The 19,314-nt window shown below is 35.8% G+C and overlaps 1 protein-coding gene across 1 annotated transcript in view; it reads left to right on the plus strand.

Moving 5' to 3' along the window:
• The window catches only part of PHF14 (PHD finger protein 14), a 142,233-nt gene that overhangs the window by 21,673 nt on the left and 101,246 nt on the right, over window positions 1-19,314 (plus strand). Inside the window, exons 5-13 of the mRNA XM_081102811.1 lie at window positions 1,755-1,914; window positions 7,151-7,262; window positions 7,755-7,892; window positions 10,758-10,904; window positions 11,560-11,830; window positions 12,121-12,227; window positions 13,318-13,413; window positions 16,110-16,213; window positions 18,837-18,968. Of these exons, the coding sequence (XP_080958937.1) occupies window positions 1,755-1,914; window positions 7,151-7,262; window positions 7,755-7,892; window positions 10,758-10,904; window positions 11,560-11,830; window positions 12,121-12,227; window positions 13,318-13,413; window positions 16,110-16,213; window positions 18,837-18,968 (1,267 nt within the window). The remainder of the gene's footprint in view (window positions 1-1,754; window positions 1,915-7,150; window positions 7,263-7,754; window positions 7,893-10,757; window positions 10,905-11,559; window positions 11,831-12,120; window positions 12,228-13,317; window positions 13,414-16,109; window positions 16,214-18,836; window positions 18,969-19,314) is intronic.

Raw genomic sequence — 19,314 nt, forward strand, 5'->3', positions numbered from 1 at the left:
AACTTTTTCCATGATCATATTGGAGATGCACTTTTTGCATATTCTTAGAAATAGGTAGGTAAAAGAGAAGGAACATTTCTTTATGATAGTTTAAACTCTATTTTGTATGGAAGAAAGAAAAAAAGATTTAAAAATGTATTCAGTCACTAAAATGTGTTAGAGCAGATATTAAGAGCAATAACTTTGGTCTAGAGCTGAGTAAACCCAACAGGTGTGGCGAAGAAATATGGGAAAGTGGCAGGTGAAAGGCAAGGGAAGAACTCTGTAAAGGTGATTATACAGTGTGGGTTATTTTTCAGGGGCAGTGAAGATGAAGAAGACACACCAGTCCACTTGCTGATTGTTTTTTGAGCTTGCAAGATACTAATCTTCTAACTTACAAGTAGAAATTTTCTAGGAAAGGCTCTCAGAATTCATTCTGGAGGTTGTTCCTAGGTGGTTAAATCTCTGTGCAAATGTTTGCTATGTGTGTAGTATATTCTTCAAAAAATAGAATTGAAATTTTGCTTTATTCTAAAAAAGGGAACTGCTGTGATTTACCTTGATTTTGGTGAATGAAAAGAATAAAATTGGTAGTCCCTTCAGAGCTTTATTATTTTGGTAACTAGAGGCCCAGTGCATGAATTCGTTCATGGGTGGGGTCCCTCAGCCTGGCTGGCTATTGGGGCCGATGGGGACCCACCGGCAGGGGAGGGACTGCGGGAGGTTGGCCGGCTGGGGAGGGACCGTGGGAGGGCTCCAGGGCATGTCTGGTTCATCTTGCCCAGTCTTGATCCTCTGGACCCCAGCAGAGTGTCTGCCCCCTGGTGGTCAGTGCGCATCATAGTGACTGGTTGAGCAGTCGATGGAAAGGTCGACCGATTGTTCGGACACTTAGTATATTAGGCTTTTATATATACAGATAGATAGGTAATTGCCTTCTTTGTGTGAATACAGATGAAAGAATTGGCTTCATAGGGAACATTATTTTGTAAAGAAAATAGATTCCCCCTTTGTATTATTGCACAACCCTTTGAGAAAGCAAATTGACTATTTTTATTTTGTTTTATGATTTTTCTTTAAATACAATATTTTGCTTATTGTTGCTTTTACTGAAAAGGTGGCTTTTATTGATGACAATTAATAATAACTGCTCCTGAGGAAATTGTATTTCCTTTTAATTTTATGACTATTTCATTTTAAACTTGTATAGCTCAACAGAAGTGATGAGGATGATGATTACCAACTACAATTTAATGATATTAAAGAAATTAATGAATTTTGATTACTTTACTTATCTTGTATACTAGTGTAGGTTCTTTAAAATCTTTTTTTGGCATTATTTTATATGACTTTTTTAAAAAAAAATATATTTTATTGATTTTTTACAGAGAGGAAGGGAGAGGGATAGAGAGTTAGAAACATCGATGGGAGAGAAACATCGATCAGCTGCCTCCTGCACACCCCTTCCTGGGATGTGCCCACAACCAAGGTACATGCCCTTGACCGGAATTGAACCCGGGACCCTTCAGTCCGCAGGCCGACGCTCTATCCACTGAGCCAAACCAGTCAGGGCTTTATATGACTTTTTTATTGCATATACTATGGTAGGTGGAAAAGCATTTTTTAAAAATGATTTCATCTTTGTGTTTTGATATTAATGTCGTTATTATAAACTATTTTTCAGAATGTTCTCTATTTCCCTTTCTCTTTTGTGAATTTATAAATATTAGTTTAAAAAATAAATTATTAATCATACTTTTTTTTTTTTTTAGGTTGCTATGGAGTTGATGGAGAGAGTGACTCGATTATGAGTTCAGCTTCTGAAAACTCCACTGAGCCTTGGTTCTGCGATGCCTGTAAATGTGGTGTTTCCCCTAGCTGTGAACTGTGTCCTAATCAGGATGGGATTTTCAAGGAGACAGATGCTGGAAGGTTGATGTCATAATTCTGTTGAGTGAATATGCATGCTTTATAATGTGTCTGCTTCTGACTATTTTTTTACTCTGACTATTCTTTTATTCTGTTTTTTTGAGTTACACCCTTTCATTTGATCACCTTTTTGTATCTTCTTAGCATAGAGTAAATGAACAATAGGCTAAGGGTCAGGGGGAGGGGAGACCGTTTTTTGAATATCTACATTTGCCTTTATATCCATTATTCTATTTAATCCTAATATTAACTCTGTGGTGAGACAAGTTATAAAGTTTCTGACTTAGTACCTAAGGCTCAGTTCATTTAAATACTTTTAATTTTCTCAAAATCACAAGCTGGTGAATAGTCAAGTTTGAACTCATGTCTTTTTTATTCCAAGAATGTATCACAAAGCCCATATAGGGATTTAAAAGAAGAAGTTTAATTTTAAGAATGATTAAGCTCTGATAAAAAAGTTACTGTTAGATATAAAAGAACTCTTAAAAATTGGAAGGATAACCCCTTCTCCCAGGCTGGGAGACCTTGTAGAAAGAGAAGGTGTAGTTGCGGCCTACTGGATGACAGAGTAGTTTGCTGGTTTGGCTTGGCCAGAACTAATCTGCTTAGCAAGTACAGATGGCTGAGCACAGGTAGCAGGGGAGCTGGGGCCCTATGTGTGGTGTCTGTATTGCGAGGGCCACAGAAAAGTGATCTCCAGGCTAGGCCTGCGAGGTCACTAAGGGTGATGCGTGTGACAGGGGCAGGGCTCTGGCAGATGTCCTCCGCCTGTCATCCATCTCTGCTGAGAAGCCCTTTCCTCTGACCATGTCCTCTAAGAAAGCTGAATATCATGCTCACTGTAAAGCAGCAATGCTTGCTGAAGGGCTCCATTACTGCAGAGCAGATACAGAAAGGTGGGTTTGGTGTTGAGAGGCAGAGACCTATGTTCTTTTCACTGTTATACGCACACTCTTCTTTATCATCACATCTGAGCGGTTGTCATCAGAACAATGTTGACCTCTCTCAATGTTTTTTCTCAAGAGACTACCATCTGGGATGGGTGACTGGAATGTAAGAGTAGTCCCTAACCTTTTGTGTTTTGTGGGTTACTCCCCAAACCACCTCCCACCTTCACCCCTCCATATAAGAGGAGGTGCTCAATTTTGTATTTTGCCACATAAAGGCATTTCAGTATTTTTATCAAACATGTCTGATCCTACATAATAAAAGGCTAATATGCAAATCAACCGAACGGCATGACGCGCACTGACCACCGGGGGGCAGATACTCAAAGCAGGAGCTACCCCCTGGTGGTCAGTGTGCTCCCACCCGGGGAGCACCGCTCAGTCAGAAGCCCTGAGCTGGGTTCACGGCTGGCGAGTGCAGCGGCTGTGGTGGGAGCCTCTACCACCTCTGCTGCAGCACTAAGGATGTACAACTGCTGGTTTAGGCCCGCCCCCCACGGTTTAAGCCATCAGTTGGACATCCCCGAGGGCTCCTGGACTGTGAGTGGGTGCAGGCTGGGCTGAGGGACCCCCCTCCCCACCAAGTGCACGAATCTCATGTATCGGGCCTCTAGTATTTTAATAAGAATAAAACAACCTATACAAGTTATCATCATCATTTCTCATATTTTAGCATTGGAAAGGCTAGGATACATTCTGTCCCAAAATAAAGGATAGGATTTTAAATTGAATAAATGTTATTTTAGTAAAGTAAAAAGTATTTTTCCTATTTTCTTATTTTTGCCTCAATTGGTACACAGGCTCTAGAGAAATGTTGCTAACATTGTTGGGACATACTCTACCATGAATTCTTGGAGAACCCTGTGTGTGTTGATGTCTAGGAAAAAATGGCTAAACTTCTTACCTCTTCTTCCTAATTGCACATTCAAAATATAAAACAAAAAAAATATATAACAAAGGATTTGATGTATCAGCATGAGTCTGTGGTCTATCATAGACATGGGCATTATTTTATTTTTGGACTGACTTTGGCCTAGAATTAGGGAGCTTAGTTACTGCATTTAAACTGTGTGCTTTCAAATTGGACTACCTATATTTGGATTTTTGTATTTTCTTAGTAACTGTGATTTTAGTCAAGTTATTTAATCTTTTTGTGCCTCATTTTTCTTAGCACCTTTGAGAAGATAAAATGAGATGATTCATGTAAAACAATTGTACAGTTTTGGAAACATATTAAGTACTCATTAAATGCCTCCTTGGTTTAGCTGTTGCTGCTGCTGCTGCTACTAGTACTTTCTTATTAAAAATATTATTCTACTTATTTAAGGTAATTATAGAGTATCAGCTGCTTAAATTCTTTCTGGTAACTCTTCAGTTCTGAGAGTTGAAGTTGATGGTGGCGAATTGTGGTGCATAAGGAAGCAACTTTGGAAAACACAGAGCTTCCTTTTAGGGAGGATAATTTTTGTTTTGTTAATCATTTGGAAGTTCTATTGGAAAACTTTAAAGTAGCTGTCTCTTCATGGTATGACAATCCACAAAGCAACTGCTAAGTTGTTTCTGAATGAAGAGAAGGGAGACCTCTTTACCCATTTAGATTTACTGAGAGATATCTGTATTGACTCCTGTGGACCTTACATATACAGGCACCTCCCTTGATCGTGCAGTCTGGCAAAAGTTCTTTTATACTATTTGGACAATGTTTATGTTAGGTCCATACTCATCTATAGGCTATAATGGAAATTTTAGGTCTTGATAAAGTTTAAGGGATGTAACACTAGCTTGATTTAAGGGGGGGGTGGGGGGGAAGCCAGGAAGATTTGACAAGACCTTTAGTATTTTAGCTTCACATGGAAAACAGGGGAAAGAATAAAAAAGGTTTTGAAATTGACCTCTATCACATGGACTAACTAGACTTAGTCCCTTGTTTCTGATGGTAGCCACCAATTCAATACAGAAAATGATGTGTTTGAATGTGAGAAAAACATCAGTATATTCTTGTCATTAAATTTTTATTTCATTTCTTAGAGTATTTTACCCTGTCTTAAGTGGTTTAGTAAACCTGACTATGGAACATATTAGATATACTCTGATATCTAGAGAGAGCGTGCTAGGCACTATGCTGCAAGCATTTCACATTCATTATTATGACTTCCAAAATACCTGAGGTGCTCTGTTCCTGGTAGATACTTAGTAATTGATTAGTGAATGAATAGATGAAGGACTGAAAAGAACATCTGGAAGTGAATTTCCTATGTCGAAAAGGCATTACAAGTTCAAGGCATTTAAGAATCAAATTTGATTGATTAATGTAGTTCCTACTCTGAAAGAAAGCATCTTTCTACTTAGTTTAATTTATTAAACTATGTGAATTTAAAAGAATCTAGCAGTAGTTTCTATACTAGAATGACAATTCTGACTCTGTTTTTTGGTGGTTTTATGTGGTGCTTGTTTTCTGCTCCTTTCCCCAATCGACATTTGTCATCATAGCTCTAAGCAAAATGGATGGTAAAGTAACACGGAAGATTATTCCTTTTTGATTTCTCGACTTGCCTTAATTACAAAGTTCTAAAGCTTGTGCAGCTAAACAAGTGAACAAAAAATTATTCACAGCAGGTATTAATAAGGACCAACATTGCCTCAGCTTGTTGATATGCATTTGAATAAAGACTCATGTTGGTGTCCTCTCATGAGTGGTTGGGGAAAATGATACAGTTGTGTGCCAATCATACTGAAATGGCAGTTTGTATCTGTAGTACTTGTGTGACTTGTACTAAGACATTTTAAGAAGGTCAGTCTGAAGCAAGCAGCCAGCTGTTAGGTTTATCAAAGATAAACTCCTGTAGAGTACAGCAGCATTTAACACACCAGTGGAGCATGAAAGAACTGCGCAAATTAAATTGAGAAAGCTGCTTGTCGAAGATGTGTATCTTTATATTGAACTCCACAGGATGCATTTGGGAGGTTGGATTAAAATACTGTATCAAGAAAAATCTCAAACCTTGAATTTTTTTCCAATAAAAAAGATAATTTTTAAAGATTTGTAGCTACTTTCCCCAGAATCTCTATAAAATGATTCATAGTCTTGTTTTTCAAAAACTCATAGTGCATCACAAAACAGACCATGTAGCAATAGCCCCTTATGCTGTGATAAAGCAGAATTTATTGTTAATATATTCACAAGGTTAAGAGAGATTTGCCATCTCATTTTTACCCTCTTTCTTACAGAAGTGATATAGATCTGTTTAAATTTCAAAATCCAGTGATCCATCTTTTGTTTGGTTGTAAGCAAACAGAGATGGAGCGTAATATATTTTTAAAAGTTCAGTGTGGCTCAGTGATTGAGCTTCGACCTATGAACTAGGAGGTCACAGTTCGATTCCCGGTTAGGGCACATGCCTGGGTTGTGGGCTCAATCCCTTGCAGGGGGTGTGCAGTGGGCAGGCGATCAATAATTGCCTCTCATCATTGATGTTTATTTCTCCCTCTCTGAAATCAATAAAAATATATATTTTTTAAAAAAGTTCAGAGCAGTTAACACACAACAGAATTAGAATCAACTTGTGTTTATTTGTTCTTTTTAGTGTACTGGAACTTTGAGCATTCTTTGGTTAGTGTTGCAGCACCATTCAGACTTTAAAAAAATTTTGTATGTGGGGGATATAAATTTTAATACATAGGTTATATGGTGAAGAGATGAGTGAGAGAGATACGACTTCCTTATCTTATTATAACTGTTCTGTACAGTTTACTGGGAAGAGAGTCAAGATGCATACCAAAAATTGTTTTAAAATATGTCCTCAGAGGGTTATCCAACAGCCTTTAGAAAAAAAGTAACAAGAATAATTTTACCTAATTATTGCAGAGTAACTTCATAGTTCTTCAATTAGTATCCTTAATTCTCAAAGTACTTACAATAATGAATGTGAATACTTTTTCACACATATGAAAATGATGTTTTGTTTTATTTGAGTAATGGTTTTGTGCAAATATTTAAGATTAACAGATAAGTGCCAAATGTAGTGAATTTTAAGTGCAAGGCAATTATAGTTGTTAACTCTCAGCTTTGGCTGAGCGGCTGGACAAGTAGTGCTAGTTGCAATCACTCTTTCTGTAACTGAATATCATTCTATACATGTTCCATAATCTTCAGGTGTATGACTGAGATTTTGAAATCTGACCATAGAACTCTTTCAGTAGTTATTTGAGATAGTATATATTTTATGTGTATTTTCCATGTGGACATTTTACAAAAGGGTTTGATAGAAAAATCATATGTTCTCTGCTTATAGGTGGGTTCACATTGTTTGTGCCCTTTATGTTCCTGGAGTAGCATTTGGAGATATTGACAAATTACGACCAGTAACACTAACCGAAATGAATTATTCCAAATATGGTGCCAAGGTGAGACAATGTTTTTGATTGTCTAAAATAGGAAGTTTTTTCTTATTAGTTTACATGGCTTTTTACCTACTGGTATATTGTTGACTATAGAGATGCTTGTTAGTAATCAAACTGTATAGCAGTTAGCACTAAATCATTTATTATTTATAGTAAAGTTTTCTCATATCTAAAATGGGAATACTTATAGTACCTCATTCACATATTAGTGTGGAATATTGTTCAATGATATTAATATGTGAAAAGTGCTTAGAATATTGCCTAGCACATGGTAAGCCCTCAAGTAATATCATCATTATTATGTCTGTGGAATTTTGGTTTATTTGAATCACATAGAGAATTATTGTTTTTTTCATATACACTCTTGGCTTGCCTGCTGTTGTTTGTATTGATATAATATTGGTTCACCACTTGTAGTTTGTGGATGCTTTGTAAGAGAATGCTATCTTCTAGAAATATTTGTACTCTGAGCTCTTTCCTGTTATTCCACTGTAGGAGTGTAGCTTCTGTGAAGACCCTCGTTTTGCTAGAACTGGAGTTTGCATTAGCTGTGATGCAGGGATGTGCAGAGCCTATTTCCATGTGACTTGTGCCCAGAAGGAAGGCCTGCTTTCGGAGGCAGCAGCAGAAGAGGTAGGTTTATTTAAACCTATAGTTGATGAATATGTTCATGAAGCTTCTCATGACTGTTATATCCTACATCAGGTATGCATCATAAATTAAACTTATAAGTTTATTTGCCTAGATCACTGGTCTAAAACATCAAGAGTTAACAATATATATGAGTTTTTTTCTAGTTTCAAAGCAAGTCAGATGCTTGGAAAACTTGTTAAAATTTTGGTAGTGAGATCTGATAGATGAAATGAAACATAATCTAAAGTGTTTTAAAGCATTAAAATGTCAGCATATTTTAAAATATATATATATATATTTTTTTTATTGATTTTTTACAGAGAGGAAGGGAGAGAGATAGAGAGTTAGAAACATCGATGAGAGAGAACCATCGACCAGCTGCCTCCTGCACATCCCCCACTGGGGATGTACCCGCAACCCAGGTACATGCCCTTGACCGGAATCGAACCCGGGACCCCTCAGTCCGCAGGCCGATGCTCTATCCACTGAGCCAAACCGGTCTCGGCTGGCATATTTTATATGAGAGTCTGAAATTGTATTTGGGCAATAATCTTGCTCTGTTACTCTCTAAATAAAATCATTACCTTGTCTTTAGAATCTGCATTTCTATCTCTTTACAATTATTTTTAATTCTATAATTTCATTCAAGGTTTATTGGCTTTAGATTAAGCAATCAGTTGTTTTAAAAGTGTGTTTTGGAAGCTCCTTAATATTCTAACAAGGGGTCTGTAAGGTTAAAGCTATTTTCATGATGATATGAAAATGGTATATACTGTTTTTATTCTTAATTCTCTCACAAGCAACACTGGAGATATCCAGAGATAATTTAACACAGTAATATGATCGGGATAGTTTATCTCCACTTTGGGTTCCACTCCATTGGAAGGAGGGACAAGGAGAGTAAGAGTGGGCAGCTTTCTTTCAAGGGCATGGAAATTTCACACCTCATTGGCTGGACCTTATCACATGGTCATATCTATCTGCAGGGAGGCTGGAGCAGAGCATTTCCAACCGGATAGCCACGGATGCAGTCAAAACTCAGAGGGTTCTAGTACTGACAGAAGAAAAGGGGAGAGTAGGTATTGGAAGGCAGTGGTTTTTACAGTAGCTAGTATTTGCTTAATATATCGGTTTCATTCTCTAAACAATATTCAGTCATCTTAGCTTTAGAATTAGGGTTTATTGTCCCTCAATCCAAAATTAACTGATTAAAACAGAACAAAAATTACTTGGGCTACTTACTCACTTTCAGATATCTTTTAGAGTAGAGAAAATTGATCTTTTTCCTAAGTCAGGCTTGGTCCTAAAGTTTAACTCACCCATGCAAACATGAATCCTACCTGATAATTCAAATTCAACCTTCCCTACTTTAAAACAATAGAATAATACTTCAGACCTGACCATGTGGCTAAGGTTCAATATAATCTATATTTCCATTTCGCATTTTCTGTCACCAGGATTTAAAGCATGTCATGATAAAGGTGTGTGTGTGTGTGTGTGTGTGTGTGTGTGTGTGTGTGTGTGTTTGCACTCTTGTAGCTACATTTTTGTATTTTATTTTTATAGCCATATGAAATAGTTATTATTAAGTCCATTTTACTAGTGAATTGTTTAGCAACTTGTTTGAAGCTGCAGAACCAGTAAATGATAGAGCTAAAATTTGTATCTAGGGCTTTATATTTCCAATTCTGTGACCGTATATACAGCATTATAGTATGACATCTGTTGATACCATCCTACAGAATTACATTGTGTGTTTTTTTCTATGTTAAGGACACCTTAGATTCTTTTTTAGTTATTATTTCTCTTTATATTCTTTCTTATTTGTTTCTTTCTTTTTGTTTTTAATGTTATCATTTTCCTTTGGGCTATAAAACCCCACCTTACCAATAGACCCTTTTACTATAACTTAGATAAAAACTTTATGGGTAACTTATCTTTATTTCTCCTCCTTACGACTTCTTGTTATTTCATTAGCAGTCACATTGTAGATTACTTTTTTTAGGCTCTTTACTTAAAAAATATTTCTGTTTCTGACAGAATAAGTTGTTTTCTTTCTTTCTTCCTCCCTTCCTCCCTCCCCACACTACTTCCCTCCCCTTCCCTCCCTACCTCCCTTCCTTCTTCCCTCCCCTCCCTCCTTTCCTTTCCCTCCCTTCCTTCCTTCCTTCCTTCCTTCCTTCCTTCCTTCCTTCCTTCCTTCCTCCCTCCCTCCCTCCCTCCCTCCCTTCCTCCTTCCCTCCCTCCCTCCCTCAAATTAGGGGGGGAAAAGGCTAGTACTATGAAAGATGGCTGTGAGAGCATTGTGTTGCCATATGAAGTTTTAGGGTTATATAAAGAGTTAAAGGGGATACTTAAAATGTTTTATTGGCAGGGCCTGGTCTTCCTAATCCATTTTTGTCCTGGGTAGAATCTGTCCATGCATTGGTAGTTAGTTGGACATGTCCCACTTATCTTGTTGGCTAGTTCTGTATTTTCTTAATATATTGTTGTTTTATAATCTTTATATATGCATAACTTTGATATTTAATGATAATTTCTATTTAAGGTTATTAAAATCTTATTTATTTTAAACAGAATTTTTAATATTTAATTTATGGATTAAATATACAACATAAGAGTTGATTTAAGTATTTTTAAATCCATAAGTCCCTTTAAAGAAAAATATTGTTAATTTGACATTGACATGCAGAATTAAGTTTCTAAAGAAGCAGATTTTATCACTATGTGTATAAATTACTTTTATAATTTATTTTAGAAATAATAATGTTGGAGAGTTTTTAAAAAATTATCTCTTGTGTTAGGTTTTCTATAACCTTTTGGAGTAAAAAATGTTTACTTTCTTTCCCTGTTTTTTTGATATAGGACATAGCAGACCCATTTTTTGCCTATTGCAAGCAACATGCAGATAGGTTAGATAGAAAGTGGAAGAGGAAAAACTACTTGGCTCTACAATCCTACTGTAAAATGTCTTTACAAGAAAGAGAGAAGCAGCTATCACCAGAAGCACAGGTATGGAATTCATGCCAAACTCATGTTTATTTGAGGTTATGTATTTCAGATCTCCTGTGTGTTTGCCAATGGCATATGAAATATAGTGATGAAATTTGGTTAGTTATTTAGGAAATGGGTTGTCATTAAGTTAACTGGAGAGTATAGTTTGTGGCTAAATACATTGCTCCTCGTCTAGTCAACAGAGCAGCCATTTATAAAGCATGTTTCCAAATACACTGAGAAATGTGGCTTAGAAGAAATTATCCTATCCATGCAATATGTCACCCACATCTTTTTCAGTCTGTTCTGATGTTTATGCAAAGGATTTGATCAGTTTGCCCATCATTTAAAATGTATTTCTATGTAAATTAAGTAAATTTATGGACACTATTGCAGTTATTAAGAAGAGAAACTTCAGCTTACTCAAATTAGTTTATGACAACTCTGATCATAGAGTAGGACAGTTATTACTAGGGGTAGACGTAATTTACTGTAACCCAAGAATTATACAGTATATCTTAAGGACCAGTATACCTCAAGGACCATGGATAGCTATTCTTGCCTTGACATAGGGAATTCAAGTATCTGTACTTTCTCTAAGCATGGAGATAAAAATTTTAAGGAGTATATTCCATTTTAATATCTTTTAAAATTTGTATACATATTTTTATAGGCAAGGATCAATGCCCGGCTTCAGCAGTATCGTGCCAAAGCAGAACTAGCTCGATCTACCAGACCCCAGGCCTGGGTTCCAAGGGAAAAATTGCCCAGACCACTCACTAGCAGTGCTTCAGCCATTCGGAAACTGATGCGGAAAGCAGAACTAATGGGGATCAGCACAGATATCTTCCCAGTGGACAATTCAGATACTAGTTCTAGTGTGGATGGAAGGAGAAAGCATAAGCAACCTGCTCTCACTGCTGATTTTGTGAATTATTATTTTGGTCAGTATAGACACTGATGCATGCACATTTTCAATGAAAACAATTTGCTAATGAAAATATTTGATATTTTTAATTTATTAGCCAAGCAGAAGCATGTTTATTTATTTTCCTAATAATCTGTGGGTTGTTGTAAAATGCTAGGTTCATATCTTTGTGCATAGAGTTAAAAGCGTTTTAAACAATGTAGGTTTGTCCATGTGTCATTTCGATGGCTAGCTTCTTCCTTTGTGTATTTTGTATATCAGCTTTTATTTTCTACTAAAGTAAAATTGGATATTTAATTTAAATAGAGAGAAATATGCGTATGATTCAAATTCAGGAAAACATGGCTGAACAAAAGAATATAAAGGATAAATTGGAGAATGAACAAGAAAAGCTTCATGTGGAATATAATAAGGTAAGTTGGCTGCAGGACAAATAATATAATTGATCTTATTGATGATTTTTTTGGTGATTTTTACAGCATTACTTCTTATTTTTCATTTAGAAATTCTTCTGGAGTTTTTAGGCCCTTCCCTACAACTCCCATCCTTCATTGTCTTCATGATCATCTCTAACACTTATTGGGCACTTGCTGTGTTATGTGCCAGTCACAATTTTAAGAACTTTACATGTATTTATTCATTTAATTCCCACACAGCTGTATAATGTGGATTATGCCCATTTTCAGAGAAGGAAACTCCTAAACAGGTGAAGTAATTTGCTTAGGCTTATGTAGGCCTTCGAGTCATAGAGTGGTGTTTGAGACCAAACAGTTTGACTACATTCTTTATTCCTAATCCCTGAACTGTGGAACTTCTCTAAGTTTGTAGAAAACTTGGAAACTTCTTATTAAATTACTATTTTTATCTTGAATTGTAATGTTACTTTTGATTAAAAAAAATACTTCTCAGTTAAAATTTTTATTCTACCTCCTCATTCTAATGATGAGGGAGCTCAAAAAGAAAGATCATATAAAAGCAAGATGTGGCTAAAATGTTAGGTAGTAAGTAACATGAACATTTGGTATTGACTTATTGTTAGATAACATTTTAAGTGATAAAAAATTAGGAAGAAATATCCCATAATTAGCCACACAACAGTGAAAGAATGAATACTGGGATTACATTCAGAAGACCTGGGAGTTCTTGCTAGTTCTATGATCTTGGCCAAGTCAACAAAACCCTATGTTTCTTGGTTTCCTCATCGGGATATGCTAGAAATGCTTTTTGATAGTCACAAGAATTAATTAGCAAAATGTGTGTGAAATTATATAGTAAAATATAGCAATATATAAATGTAGGTATCATTGTCATTAGGAAAAATGCTTACATTTTGTTGAGGCTTCTTAACTAATTGGATACATCTCTCAGTGGTATGTAACTTGGATATATTAAAACTATATGGAGTATAAATATAAATATTTTTGATATTGATAAATAATTTATATTTTTGCCTATTTTACTATACATTTTAATGGTTTACTCATTTGAATTATTGCATTGTAGCTATGTGAATCTTTAGAAGAACTACAAAACCTGAATGGGAAACTTCGAAGTGAAGGTCAAGGAATATGGGCCTTACTAGGCAGAATTACAGGACAGGTTAGTTTCTTTCCATTTGCTATCTTCTTCTATTCTTGTTCTCCATTTTATTTTCAAAAATCAGATCTCTGATACAACTGTCACTTTGCTAACTGAAGAATTTGGTTTGATTAGGGCCAACTCATCCTCTTGGATAATGATTTCTGCCTGAAATACATCTAGAGCATTAAAGCTGCCTCCTTAGAACCTGTAGGTTAATTTGGTTGTTTTAACAGCTGTCTTGTTTGAAAAATTTTTTCATTTGCTCTGAGTGACCTGTGATTGTGATGAAGTTAAGATTTGAAGCATGAGTTAACTCCTACCACATTCCCCACCCTCCACCCTCAATTTAGCAGTTTTAAATTCTTTGTCATATTTTCTTCTGACTTGTTCTTATATTTAGTCATTTTGTGTTTTAAAAACATATTATTGATTTTTTTTTTTTAGAGGGAGAGGGAGAGAGAAAGAAACATTGATGTGAGAATTTTTTAAATGTAAAATTTTAAAAGGCTAATGGAGAGATGAGATTCATTTTCGTATTGATTTGCCTTTGAGCTGTGTAAGATATAGTTTTTGAAACTTTAAAGTATAGTTTTTCCCCTTCAGCAGGTATTATTATAGTTGTGAAAAAATTACTTTACCCTTGAACATTTTTAGCCTGTGCTTGTGTTGAAAAGAAGAATCATTGCCAAATGGATTTCTTTGAATGTTCTTTTTTTTTTAGTACAGTGTATATAATTCATAAATTAAGAATTCATTCAAGTAATTTCAGTTATATTTTTTAAGGTTGATGGAGACTCACTGTGGTACTTTCATTATGAAAGTAGTTTTATTTGTGAACAATGATTTTCAAAGAAAAGATATTTTTCATTATACTCATTTCACAGGTTTACAAAGAGTCAAATTCATCATACAATGTGTGTAGACATATTATTTTAGGAAGCAATATACACTGATATGTATTGTGACATGCTAGTTTTGAGGATGCATTTGTGAATAGAATGTATGTGGCTTAACTATTTATAGAAAAGCCAAAGTGACCGTTACTACTGAATGACCAGAATGACCAGTCGACTAGTCACTATGATGCACACTGACCACCAGGGGGCAGATGCTCAATGCAGGAGCTGCCCCCTGGTGGTCAGTGTGCTCCCACAGCCAACCTCCTGTGGCCAGCCAACCTCCCGCGGTCCCTCCCCCCAGCCAGTCCACCAACCTCCTGCGGTTCCTCCTCCTATTCTTCCCCCTCGGTTGGCAGGCTCCAATCAGCCTGGTCCCGATTGGCCCGGCCCCGATTGGCTCTGATCGCAGGACAGGCTTAGGGACCCCACCCGTGCACGATTTCATGCACCGGCCCCCTAGTAATGAATAATACAATTTAAAAGCTGAGAATGAATACTTGCTTATGCAGAACTGACCTTTGTTTCTATCAATAGGTTGTTGATGGATATTTGGAAGATTATGGTGTTTTATATATATATATACTAGAGGCCTGGTGCATGAAAATCGTGCTTTCGGGGGGGGTCCCTCAGCCCATCCTGCATCCTCTCGCAGTCCAGAAGCCCTTGGGGAATGTCAGGGAGTGGGCCTAAGCCATCAGTTGGACATCCTTAGCACTGCCATGGAGGCAGGAGAGGCTCCCATCACCGCCGCTGCGCTTGCCAGCCGTGAGTTCGGCTTTTGGCTGAGCGGTGCTCCTCCTGTGGGAGCACACTAACCACCAGGGGGGCAGCTCCTGCGTTGAGTGTCTGCCCCCTGGTGGTCATTGCATGTCATAGTGACCGGTCGTTCTACCTTCGGTCGATTTGTGTATTAGCCTTTTATTATATGGGAAATTGATTGATTGAGAGAGAGACATCGATTTTTGTTGTTCCACTTATTCGTGCATTCATTTCTTGTATGTGTCCTGACTGGGGATAAAACACATAATCTTGGCATATCAGGATGGGATGATGCTCTAATCAACTGAGCTTCCTGGCCAGGGCTGGTGTTTTATATTTTATATTTAGAGAAGTTAATGTTGAGTACAAGCCTATTACTAGTTTATTTGCCAAGCTAGCATTATCTTTTGGCTTGATTTGCAAGTTAGTCTCGTAAGAATCTGCTATAAAACGGCATTTCCATTTATTAAATGACTTTTAACAGAAGCTCCGATTTTCTTGTGCAAATATAAAATGCATAGCAGAGGTAGAATTCATTTGTACTGCTTGCATGACACTTTTTTCCAGTTGGTTGAACAGATGCCAGCCCACTGGGCAACTGAGAAATGACTTTGATAGATGGTTGCTGTCTGAGAAGCCAGCATACTACAGATTAGTAGAAACCCAAAGAGATTCTCATTCGCTTTGTGGAGAGTTTGGTCCAATAAGATAATTTTTCTAATTAACCTAGGGAGCACCAGTGTAGTTGGGATATTGAGGAAAATAAACGGCTTCAATATTCTTTTTGTCAAGGTACTATGTGCATTTTTTAAAAATGTTCTTAAGTGCTTGTCCTTGTCTTTCACTTTCTAAAGCTAAAGGACAAGTTTAATTTTCATGTTTTAGTGTTCCCCTGAAAATGATGGAAGTAGCTGCGAAACAAAAACTCCTTTTAATTCTTTTTCCCGGTGTAATAGCTAGTAAAACATCCCCCCTCCCAATCCTAGCACTTTCAGTTGCCTTGAGTGGCATAGAGGGGAAAACGTTGCCGTAAACTGCATCTGTTCACACCAACAGAAGCTGAACATACCGGCAATATTGCGGGCACCCAAGGAGCGAAAACCAAGTAAGAAAGAAGGAGGCGCACAGAGGACGTCTGTCCTTCCTGCCGTGCTTTATAGGCAAGTAGAGAAATTACGGCAGGTTAATAGTGTGTGTTTAAGCTGATACTTTCTAGTGACAGGATATTTCAAGTATTTGAGAATGAATTATGTCCACACCAGAATTTAAGTTAAATGCATTTAAAACTATTTTTATTCATACCTTAATCAAAGATGTTTTCAAGTGTCATGTTAGAAGAGGTTTCTACTCCTCGCTTAACAAGATATATGAAATGACTTTTTGTATTTTTTAAATAACTGAGGATATATGTGCATAAGCTTTATGGAAATGAACAGTCCTCTTTGGGGAATTGGAAAGTGACTTTAAATAATGTAGATTATTATTTTTATAAATTATTAAACAATACATTAGATAAATAGGCATTTTTATTTTACTTGAATAAGTTTTAGAATTCTGCATGTGTTTTTAGGTATTGATGGCTACTATATATATATATACATATATATATATATATATATATATATATATATATATATATATATAAAATCTCCTGAATTATTGCCTTTGTACAGTGGTGGGTAATGAAGATAAGTTTTAGATTTGAACCTGTCTACATTTTTCTCTCTCTATGCTAAGCTTTAATACTTTTGATAATTTTTTTTCCAGACGTATTTTGTTTTTTGGTTTTTTGGCTCAATATTTTACAGTGTCCACCATTATAGTAATTTTACATAGTCAAGACTTATTTCCATACCTTCATAGATTACAATATATTCTTTTCCCTCCCTCCCTCCCTCCCTTACTTCCTTCCTTTCTTTCCTTTTTCCCTTTTTATTGAATTTATTGGGGTGACACTGGTTAAGAAAATTATATAGATTTCAGGTGCACAATTCTACAACACATCATCTGTACACTGTATTTGTGTTCACCACCCCAAATGATCTTTTTTTATTGTTAATCCTTACCAGAGGATACTTTTCAGAGCGATGGAGGGAAGGAGAGAGAGAAAGAGAGAGAAACATTGATGTGAGAGAGACACATGGATTGGTTGTCTCCCGCACAGGCCTTGACCGGTGTCCAGGACTGAACCTGCAACCCAGGTATGTGCCCTTGACTGGGAATTGAACCCTCAACTCTTTGGGGCTCGGACCTGTACTCTCATCCACTGAGCTACACTGGCCAGAGCTCAAAGGATCTTTTTAAAAATATATTTTTATTGATTTCAGAAAGGAAGGGAGAGGGAGAGAGAGTTAGAAACATCAATGATGAGAGAGAAACATTGATTGGCTGCCCCTTGCACACTCCCTACTGGAGATGGAGCCTGCAACCCAGGCATGTACCCGGACCAGGAATATAACTGTGATCTCCTGGTTCACAGGTTGATGCTCAACCATTGAGCCACACTGGCTGGGATTTTTTTTTTTATTGTAACTGATTAAATGAGAAAAGTTTAGAAGATGCTAGACTTATTTGTGTGTATATATACATACACATATGTGAATATTCATGTAAAACTGCATATATGCTTATGTGATACATAACTATGCCTACAACCTCTTCCTTTTTCAGAAGTAGCAGCTATAGCCACAGTAGCAATCTTTATACTTATTTTCCATTCCTGTTTGAAGGCTCCCGCCATAGGTAATAGCAAATAACTTACTTGAAATGTGGAAAAAGCCCCATTAGTGTCTGAGTGTACTGTGTGAAGCCCAACACATTCTCAACCCAGCTTTTCCCAAATAAAACTTATTCATTTGGAACTATTCTAAGTTTTATCTCTACAGTTAATTTTTACTTTTGACTAAATTTAGGTGATATTTAGGTGATTTTTTTTTTTTTTTTTTACTCTGGACAATTTTGTGTATGACCTTTTTTTTTTCCTAGGATTATTTAAAAAATTCAAAAATAATTGCTGTTTCTGTACATGGATAGCTCTTTTAGATTCTCAACAGCTCTTCCCTTAGTCTTTACATTCCCAATACAAATAATTATACTCTAGATTTTCAGGACATGGTGCATGTGCTCTCAGCAGTTGCCTTTTTGCACAAGAAAAGTTAGATTCCTTAAAAACAAACAAAAATCCAAAATAACAGTAACACCAATAGTAAAACTCCTCATTCTCTGCAGTAAATATATATAGTATGTTTTTAAGATGCAAAGTCTGATTTGGAAAAGAGACTTATGTATATAAGTACCTTATTTACATGTTGGAGGTTCTTTCAAAGATTTATAGTTAATGGTAGGAAAGAAACTGAATTTTGTTTGTAATGATACTTCCTTTGTAGTTTTAGAGAGGTAGAAAATTTATATTTTTTGTTTAATAATGTATATTTTTAAAGAAAAATTTAGCTAATGTTAAATGGGTTTTAAGTGATAATTAAAATTAAGATAAAGATGTTGAGAATAAGTATCTCCTATAAGCCCTGCTCCAAAAGGTTTGTCTCTAGCACTATTTAAATTTATATTAGATCCATGCTATTTTTCTATATTTTCAAAAGTATTTAGAATTAATAATTAGTTATTGACATTACAAAAAGTTTTATTTTGAAAAAATATTTGACTTCAACAAAAGAAATAAATTAATCAGTACAAAATTTTGAAATTTAAAAATATTGCTATCAATTAACTGTTCCACTATGATAATTATTATTCTAATACTTTATTTGCTGTCTCTATTCAAAGTTGTGGAATTTGTAAGAAGAACCATGATCAGCATCTTCTTTTGCTGTGTGATACCTGTAAACTCCATTACCATCTTGGATGTCTGGACCCTCCTCTTACAAGGATGCCAAGAAAGACCAAAAACAGTTATTGGTAAGTACAATGGATAGAATATAGATGTTAGAATTGGGTTGGCTTCATTTCAGCAGTGTAAGATGACGTCTTATATTGCTTTATAATAAAGTGTGTGGCACATTTTAAAATTGATACTTCCATAAGTATTTTTATTCAACTCTATTGAGGTATAATCTACAAAAATGGAATATATACTTTAAGGTGTACAACTTAATGATTTGATTGTAAAATAATCATCACAACCAATTTAATTAACATATTCATAACCTCACATTGTTATTGTTTTCTATTTTTGTGATAAAAATGCTTCTGACATACATGTTTATAATAGTATCATGAATAACACAGTAATAGCTTATTTTTG

The sequence above is a fragment of the Myotis nattereri genome, assembly GCF_964212035.1.
Source record: "Myotis nattereri genome assembly, chromosome: 11".
Taxonomy (NCBI): Eukaryota; Metazoa; Chordata; class Mammalia; order Chiroptera; family Vespertilionidae; genus Myotis; species Myotis nattereri.